The following is a 9,278-nucleotide window of genomic DNA, read 5'->3' as shown; positions in this document are numbered from 1 at the left end:
GCCTCAAGAAGCTCCACCGAATTCTATCGTAAGCTCGTTTCATGTCTAGCTTAACAGCCATCAGGCTTCGCCGCTTAGAGGCACGCTAAAGATCCCATATCATTGTTTGGGCCAGCATGATGTTATCAGAGATTTTCCTACCTCCTACAAAAGCACCTTGCTCCCGGCAGATGAGGCCTAGCAGCAAATGCTTTATCCTGCCCACCATTATCCTTGCCACAACTTTATAAAGAGTTGTGCACAAGCTAATAGGCCTGAAGTGGCTTGGCTCCCCTGCATCCTGGCGCTTCGGTATCAGTATGACAAAAGTAGCTCTTCAGTCGTCGAACATCACTGCCTGACCGAAGAAACACCGAACTGCCTCCACCACTACAACCCAGATGATGCCCCAATATCTCCTAAAGAAGAAAGGTGGAAAGCCATCTGGCCCTGGAGCCTTATCCCCTGCCAGGGCCCAGACCGCCTCCTGCACTTCCTCCCCATCATAGGCCGCACCAGGAGTGCGTTCTCTGAAGCTCCGAGTTGCATGTCCGCCCTTGGGAGCTGGCTGACATCCCCAAAATCCCTATCCTCCGTCCATCTGGACCGAAAGAAATCCCGCAATACCTGGCTGACCTCCGACTCCCTCTCCACCCGCCTACCTATCCCATCTTGCAGGGAAGGAATCGTGTTCCTCTGCCTCCTGATAACCGTCGTCCGACGGAAGAAGCTGGTATTGCGATCTCCCTCTCTGACCCATTGAATTCTAAACTTCTGTCTCTAGAATATCTCATGCTAGCGTAATAACGAGTGATGATCAGCAAGTAGCCCCCGTAGGCGCATCATGTCAGCCTCCGGAAGCTCACTCTTCCGATCTTCTCTAGTTTGAAGGTCGCTAATGGCGACCTCCACCACTCCCATTTTTCTAAAAATATCTCCTACCACCTCGCGGTTCCAACGACGGAGCCACCTCTTAGTTAGCTCCAACTTTCGCAAAACCCTCTGCATGGCATTGTGGCACACCAGCAAAGTCCACACCTTCAGAACAATGTTTCGGGATTGAGGGTAAGACAACCACATCTTCTCAAAGTAGTGGAAGGGGCAGTGATGGCTAGAGTCTGAGACTGTTGATATCAATAGTGGATAGTGGTCAATAGCAATGCAGGATAAGTATTTGACCTGATAGGTAGAGAATCGGATGATCCAATCAGGAGTCGCAGTGGCCCTGTCTATCCGCTCCCAAATCTTAGCCTCGAGAGACTAGTTATTACACCAGGTAAATTGCAGTCCAGAGAAACCTAGATCCACTAAGCCGTTCTGCGATAAAAAATCACGGAACTCCCTCCGGTCTACTATATCGGTAAAGGGTCGTCCTCCTCTCTTTTCACTGGCATTTAGGATACAATTGAAATCACCTACCACTGTGGTTGGAAAACTCTAGGCAACTAGATTAGTGATCTCGCCCCATAGGACTCTCCTATTCCTATGATTTATGCTCACATACACCCCACATAATCCCCATGGAGCAATATTGGGTTATGTAACAATCATGATAACCTGTTGGAAACAGTTGTGGAAGACATCTACTGTCGCCTCCCCCCCTCGTTTCCACAACACCAAAATACCCCCTGACAGCCCTTGGGAGTCTATGGCATAGGACTCCCAGTCGGCCTCCAGGCAGTGCTGTACTTGGCGAAGTCCGTTGCCGAACAACCGCATCTCACAGAGGAAGCAGATCTCTGGGTTGTTGAGCTGCACTAACCTCCTGAACGACGTCATAAAAGATGGCTTGCCCGCCCCTCTACAATTCCATGCTAGAATCTTCATGAGGAAAAATCTGAGAGGTCGGCCAAAGGCTCATCCACCCCCTAGGCCATCGAGTCCATCGCTACCTCGGGATACATCCCCCCACGCCGACTGTCATCCTCACTCACTCCAGAGATAGCCCGCATAACTGCCGCTCAGATCCTCTGTACCACCGTCGGATGATCCACTGCTGGCCTACTAGTGGTCCCTGCGACCGCAATCCAATCATCACTGGTATCCCTACTGTCACCCAAGACACCACCTCCTGAGAGGCCTGAGCCAGCTGCTCCGCCTCGGGGTGGCTGACCATCATCCAGTCTCCTGCCCCATAGGCCCCTCCTTCCAGGTCACACTCGCCCGGACCAGACTCCTGCAGTGGGCCTAATATGACTCCAAAACCTGCCGGGGAGGTTTCTAGCCTGGATCTCTCCTCTGCCTGGGGCCGAGAACCAAACCAGAACACTGTAGATGATCCCCGTGCTGGGTCCTCGATGGGGTCCGCCAGCCCAAGTGCACTTAATGCTCCCGGTGGCCCGAACACATCTAGTCCTAATGTCCCCGAGTTTGTCACATCGTGCCTACTCCCTGGGTCCATTCTCCCGCAAGTGGGGCCAAACCGAAAGGGACCAAGCCCCAAAACCATGGGCCCGAAGGCCGCCAGCCCACCAGCAGGCCTGCTCGGAGCCAGCTGCTCGGGCGGCCTGCTAGGCGCGTGCGGGTCGGCTCTTGGAACTTCTATTTCTCTGTCACATTAGATCTTTTTTAGGCTCGTCTTTTATATTGTCAATGATTAATGGTACCTCCTTTTGTTTTGTGGGCGAAGTATATGGAAGCTGGCTATTAGCCTTCTGAATACCTTTGATCTGCAGTCATTAGGATGGTGTCATCTGTGGGTGGCAATGGAGGCTGTTGGCCTGACCTGAATCCGCCCAAGAATTCCAGGTTTGGGTACGAGAAATGAGCTCAATGATCTGCCATTGCAGGTTTGGGTTCCCGAAACCAAATCTGAGACCTTGTTGGATCTGGCTTGGCTATTAGCTGATCCATACGAGATCCATTAGCCAGCTCAATTATTATCATGTATAATTATATGATGCATGTCTTAACTTCTATTTCTCCCAGAATTTTTGTTTCCTTTTTCTCATGATGGAGACCCTGACAAGTGATGCTGATGAGTGTCTGTGCAGCATACATGAGGCTACTCTCATTCCTGCGATTTTGCCTAGTCTCATTCCTGGAAACAGCCCGACAAATATTTGATAGTAACAAAAACCTGACCAAAGTCCAAGTATTTTTTGGGTTCAGTATGGGGTAGAAGGTTGTAAATTGGGTTCAGATCTGACACGTCATTTGTGTTTGGTAACGACAATCCAAAGCCCAAACCTGATTCATTGCCACCCCTAGTCATTTCATTACCATATTGAAATTGGCATGAAAAATTAGTGATTTTTTAAATTCTATGCTTAATCATGGTCTTTCTTTAGTGTCATTGTTGATTTTCTAGGTTCATCGAGGAGGGGAGATGACAATATTGATATCATAATCTGTTTTAAAACAACTCCATCTACTTTTATACAGAATGCAACTTCCAAGTTTCGATTTTCATTGATTTCCATCTGAGCTTTTTTTAAAACTTTACATAGCGATAGAAACCTCCAAGATACTCTGTAATTAAGCATTGCATGTATGACAGCTTTATCTCTTCCACAGGTCACCACATTCGTTCAAGGAGCCCCCCTAGGAGGAGATATTGAAGCTATGTTACTCCAAGTGACCAACCGCCCATCACAGGGGCATTACAGGGAGTAATCCCTCTGTGAGTTCAACTGGACGTTATTATTTAAATTATTTTCATTGCCTAATTTTGATATCATGATGAGATAGATGCATTGCATACTCGTAGAGAGAGTTTTCTGTGAATGTGTGGCGGTTGCTGTGACTCCTAGCTCGCGATCTTAGGTTAGAGGCATGACAATTTGAATTACATGCAACAGAGGTGTAATCATAGAAACAGCTCCTAAAGAAAACGGAACAAATAATAATAACTCCTAAGGAGCAAAGAAGCTATATTTCCTGAAATATATAAAGGACACAAAAAGGAGAGGAATTATCATGCAAACTACACTCTAGATTTTACCCCTAGGATCCTCTATCTAGTATCCATGCCCAAGAACAGAAACAAAAGTGCCAGGAACAAGGAACTCTGCTTCTTTCTCTTGAAGCTTACCAATTCACTGCCCAGAAAAAATGACAGAGCGGCAAGAAAACATCAATGCCTTCATGGAGGCCCTCTTCCATGGAAATACTCTTTTAACTCCATTCTTTTTCTTCCTTCTAGATTAACCAGAGAAGTGCCAAAGCTTGTGAGAAAACATCACGAGCAACAATTTCTCATAAAAGCAAACAAGAAAAACATGCTAGTGAGACTAGTATTCTCAATCAATAGCTGTTGTATGATACTACTTAAAAATGGTTAGAGCACCCAAAGTGGATGTTCAAATAATTAACGAACATCTCCATCTTTCAATTATTTTTGGTGCATAAAGCAGAAGTATTGTCCAAAGTCTTCAAAGACAATATTTATATATCGAAGGACATGAAATAAAATAAGGTTCAGAGAAAACAATCAATATAACATTACATGCCCAATGACATCTTCTGATAGGGAATTAAGCTTATCTCTTCCTAGCGTCCTTTTAAATGCCTAACAACAGCAAAAACAAATCTGTCGAGAAGATTCATACGAAGACACTTGATCATTGAATGTCTGGAAATCTTTGAAAAGTTTACCCAAGGCAAAGTATGTCGTTTCTTCTGTTACTGGATTTAGAATAGCAATAAATTTAATGCTGAAATGATCGACAGGAAAGCTGCTTGTACCATGAATGCTCTTAATTCATCATGAAGCTAAATTTGCTGCTCATCTGACATAGCAAGAGAAAAATAAAATGAGAAAAACTGAATGAAAAATTCCAATGTGTATCCCTCCAGCTCCCACTTGACCTCTCATCCCTGCAAAATACTTGTGAGAATCATGAATTGGTTCATAATAGTTTGTGTGAACAGTGTGTGGTTACCATCTCAGGAAGATGCCATTAATTACCTTTAGAATCTGCTTTAGCGAGCATGGACAAACTGATCTAAAACTTGCCACTAGATTCCCTGAGCAGGAACGAGAATGTGAGGGAACATAAATAATTGTACGCACTAATTTCTAGTTCATTTGAGAGAGATAGAGAGATGGAATTGTACCTTGAAAGGACTGGGATGACATTAAACTGTAGATGGTCGTCCAAGGCAAGAAAGGGAAGGAAGGAATGTGCTGAAGTTGCCCCTCCTCTCAGATAATATTTTGGTATGGGGAATGCCTGAGATGAGGTCCCAATACGGTCCTCCTCTCTTACATTGCCTCTCCAGGTGGGGGCACCCTTCAATGTGCAGATACTGAAGGCTGCGGAGTCGTCGTTGTAGACCTTCTGGGAGTGATGAAAGCAAAGGGCAATGGCTAACAGACAGATTCTGAAGGGCTTCGAGGCCCTGCAACCCTTCTGGCAGAGATGACAACTCCTTGCAACCGCTGATATCCAAAGACTCGAGTGCAGTGAGCTGTCCCAGCCCTTGTGGCAAAGATTTCAAGCCAGGAAGCTCCCTGATATACATCCTCTTGAGTGCTGTTAGCCCCAGATCTACAGGCAGAGAAGTCAGGCTTAGGCAACCTGAAATATGAACACTCTCAAGAGAAGTGGCATGTCGCAAGCCTTCCTTCAAAGAATTTATTTTGGGGCAGTAGCCAACATACAGTGATCTGAGGGAAGTAGGTAACTTGGGCAATTCCAGCAGACCATCACAATGTTCAATATCCAGCTCTTCCAGGTTTGGTAGGAGCTCTCCATCCCCTGATGATGATGAGGATAATGGTAAAGGTAATGGGCCAACCAACTTGTTGCAACTATGGAGACTTATCTTCTTCAGTGATTTCAAGCCACAGAACTCTGCCTCCGGCCAGTAGACCAGACCATCACAAGAAACCATCCTCAAAGATTGGAGAGAAGTAAGGTTCTTCCAAAATGCCAAAGGTGGTGATGATTGCTCTAGTGGTGAAAAAATCCAATTGCAGGATTCAATCTCCAAATAATGCAGGGATGTGCCCAACCCTCTCGTCTCCTCCTCCTCCAGCAAGGGTGCCAGATCCTTTGATGTGGTAATAGCTAAATTTTCAAGAGATCTGAAATACCTGAAAGACATTTTCTTCTGATCAGCAAGAGGAAATAGTAATAGCTAAATTTTCAAGAGATCTGAAATACCTGAAAGACATTTTCTTCTGATCAGCAAGAGGAGGCGAGTCTATACCATTGCTTGTTTTATAGACACCAATGCTAAGGGAAGAGAGTGTTGTCAGACTACAAATCAAGCCCAACTGCTTATTAGTTCCTTTCATTTTTAAACTTTTGAGAGATGGTAGCTCTGGCATAGTCATCAAATTTGGGCAATCAATGATCTCAAGCTCAGCAAGGTGAGGGAAAACCAACGTGACCTCTGCAGTTTCTTCAAACTCTGACCACTTCTCCAAGCTCATCATCGTATGCAACACCAATCTTTTCAGTGAGGGGAATGCTCGCACTGTGCCATCACTTGCATTGCCGTATATGGTGCTGCTGCAGATGTGCTTGACGCTATCCATCTTAATCATGTAGAGAAATTTAAGAGAAGGTAGCTGCCATAAAGGCGGGAGATGTTGGCATCTTGTGCAAACTCCCAGATGGATTTCAACTACATTTTGCAGCAATTGAGAGTCCATCATCCACGTTGGAAAGTTGCCACCCCCGTAGCGCCATACTGTCAGCTGCTTCAAGCCACCATGAGGTCTAAGGGCTTCCAACACCTCTTCAGTATTTTGTGCTGGCAAAACATCTTTGAAACAGCTATCGGCACTTTCTGCATAGCAGTAAGGGGGATACCACTCAATCAAATCCCAGCATAATATTAATGAACAAAGGTTTCGCTTGGAATTAAGATTAGCTTGTTTAGCATCTGCTGCATCCCTCACATTCCTCAGGTTATACAGCTCTAGAAAGCCCCCAAGATTTAAGCTATTCAACTCAGCTATACGCCTTCCAGCATCATTGCCTACGATGTATTTGGTCAATGTTCGTAGGCTGCTCAATTGTCCGATACTAGCTGGCAGGTGCTTCAGACGACGACATTTGTGAATGTAGAGATGCCTCAGGCTACTCATATTTCTCATATCTTCGGGTAGCTTACTAAGATTCCAGCAGTTAGAGAGTTTCAGAGTTTGTAGATTGAAAAGTGTGCTGGTGGTATCCGGTAATGCTTCAATATCACTACCAGAGAGATCGAGGTATCTCAGATGTTTCAAATATTCAATTGCAATAGGCAGTCCTGTGATAGTAGTATTATGTAGATCCAATGCTCTCAAGGACTTCGGCTTTGACGAATCCGCAGTCACTGTAATACTAGTATGGAACCCCTTTATCGAGGACAGGACAGTGCGAATATTTGGATAATTATTTAAGGTCCTATGAATGTTCAAATGAAAATTCTCAGATGTACACAAGTGACGGGTATTCATAGATATATCTCCCCGCCTGGCAGGTTCCAGTATGCTAAGGCATTCGTTCCCCATAATGGATCGTGCCAGATCGTGCATGAGTTCATGCATCTTGCATGTTGTTATGGAATAAAGTTCATGCTTGTTTGAACGATCTCCGTAGTCCTCAGCTTCCTTGATATCCTGAAAGAAATATCTCCAAGCCAACTCATCAAAAATCTCATGCCCTTTGTCCTCCAACTCCTTGCTTCCGTCGGATGGAATGAATCCATTGGCCATCCATAGTTGAATCAACAGATCCTTTTCCATCTCATAATCCTTCGGAAATATGGCACAAAACGCAAAGCACTGTTTTAAATGGGAAGGCAAATGACTGTAGCTCAACCTTAGTGCTGGCAAGATCCCATTTTCACCGACAGGCAGATCCCCAATGTTGTGATCCCTCACGGACAACCATTCGGCCAGTTCCCTTTTGGTAGACATTAATGACCCCAGTAGCTTCGCTGCCAGAGGCAACCCACCACATTTCTTGACAATCTGCTTGCCGATGTTTACGAGATTTTGAGGCTCTTCTGCTCGGCGCATAAATGCTCTCTTCCTAAACAATGACCAACAATGATCCTCAGCCAAAGGCGATAGGCGATAAGTGCCGAGGGTACCCATTATCGACGATGCCCGCTCACTTCGTGTAGTCACAACAATCCTACTCCCTTCTCCACCGGTTTCTAGTAAAGTTCTTAGTTAATCCCACTTTGCCTGATCCTCGTTCCAAATGTCATCTAATACAAGTAAGTACCTCTTCCCACTTACGACTTCCCGAAGGCGCCGTTGTAACAACTTCATGTTTGATAACCCGCACTCTACGTCTCTGGCTGAAGCTATAATAGCTTTAGCAAGTTTTGCAACATCGAACTCATCCGACCCACTGACCCATATTCGAGGCTGGAAATGTGTCTTCACCCTATCATCATTGTAAATCAATTGGGCTAGTGTGGTCTTACCCAAACCCCCCATCCCAACTATGGGAAGGACTGCAACATTCTGATAATCATCATGGGCAAGTAACAACTTCACTATTTTTTCTGTGTCTTCCTCCCTACCAATGACATCAAACCCAATAACACAGGAGTCGGTGTCTCGCCTGTCCCTCTTTTGTGGTTGGGTTTTGACCTCGAAACCAAATTTATTTCCCTCGTCTACTAGTTTCTCTATTTTTTCAACAATAGCATGCAACTCTCGCCCCATCTTAAGGCGAAACCAAACTGGATTGCCAAGAGAAAAGAAGCTGCGCACCTTTTTCGTCATATCGATCTGAATCTCTGCCTTCCGCCGCATTGCTTCCACATTGAACTCATCCAGTATGTCGTCTGCTTCGTAGGCTGCATTCTTCAGTGCTGCCAACCAGCTCTTCACACCCGCTTCCTTGACTTGCCGCTCCTCTGCAACTCCAAGTTTGGACTGAATTGCCAGCAGCGTTCTTTTCAGCTTTTCTAGCTTCTCATGGATGCCCCACATCGCTCCAAACTGTTGGAGAACACGGCCGGTTGCCTTCTCCATCACCACCGGTAGCAAAGCCGAGAGAAGTACGTCCGCCATTACTCTCCGATTGATTCGTGAACAACAGATGATGGATCGCAAAGAAAGTGACTCGGTGGAAATGCTCTCCCTCTTTCCACTAGAGCTGTGGGTGCTCTGGAAGCTTGTTTGATTTCTTTTCCCACCCTTGATTGATGTAAACAGAGCTTAGCCAACGCTGGCCCAACACGTTAGTTTAATCAAGTGCTCGGCATTTCAATATTGCAACCACCCGTAATTTAGCTGACCTGTTTGTTTTATCGAGACAGTACCTTCCTTGTGTGCTTAAAACTTTTACCATAAACTATGACCCCACATGTGAAACATCTGATATACTTCGTCCAGCATT

At 45.4% G+C, this 9,278-nt stretch overlaps 1 protein-coding gene and 1 pseudogene across 1 annotated transcript; both read right to left on the bottom strand.

Moving 5' to 3' along the window:
• Positions 1 to 5,035: 5,035 nt before the first annotated feature.
• LOC108510886 (disease resistance protein RGA2-like) lies at positions 5,036 to 6,010 on the bottom strand. Its single transcript, XM_039132848.1, has one exon. It carries the CDS (start codon positions 5,815 to 5,817, stop codon positions 5,059 to 5,061), a length of 759 nt encoding a protein of 252 aa, XP_038988776.1. The 5' UTR covers positions 5,818 to 6,010; the 3' UTR covers positions 5,036 to 5,058.
• Positions 6,011 to 9,051, bottom strand: LOC113463746 (annotated as a pseudogene).
• Between the last annotated feature and the right edge of the window lie 227 nt (positions 9,052 to 9,278).

The sequence above is a fragment of the Phoenix dactylifera genome, chromosome 13, assembly GCF_009389715.1.
Source record: "Phoenix dactylifera cultivar Barhee BC4 chromosome 13, palm_55x_up_171113_PBpolish2nd_filt_p, whole genome shotgun sequence".
Taxonomy (NCBI): Eukaryota; Viridiplantae; Streptophyta; class Magnoliopsida; order Arecales; family Arecaceae; genus Phoenix; species Phoenix dactylifera.
The sequence above is the reverse complement of the archived record's forward strand: the minus strand, read 5'-3'. Positions and strand labels throughout refer to the sequence as shown.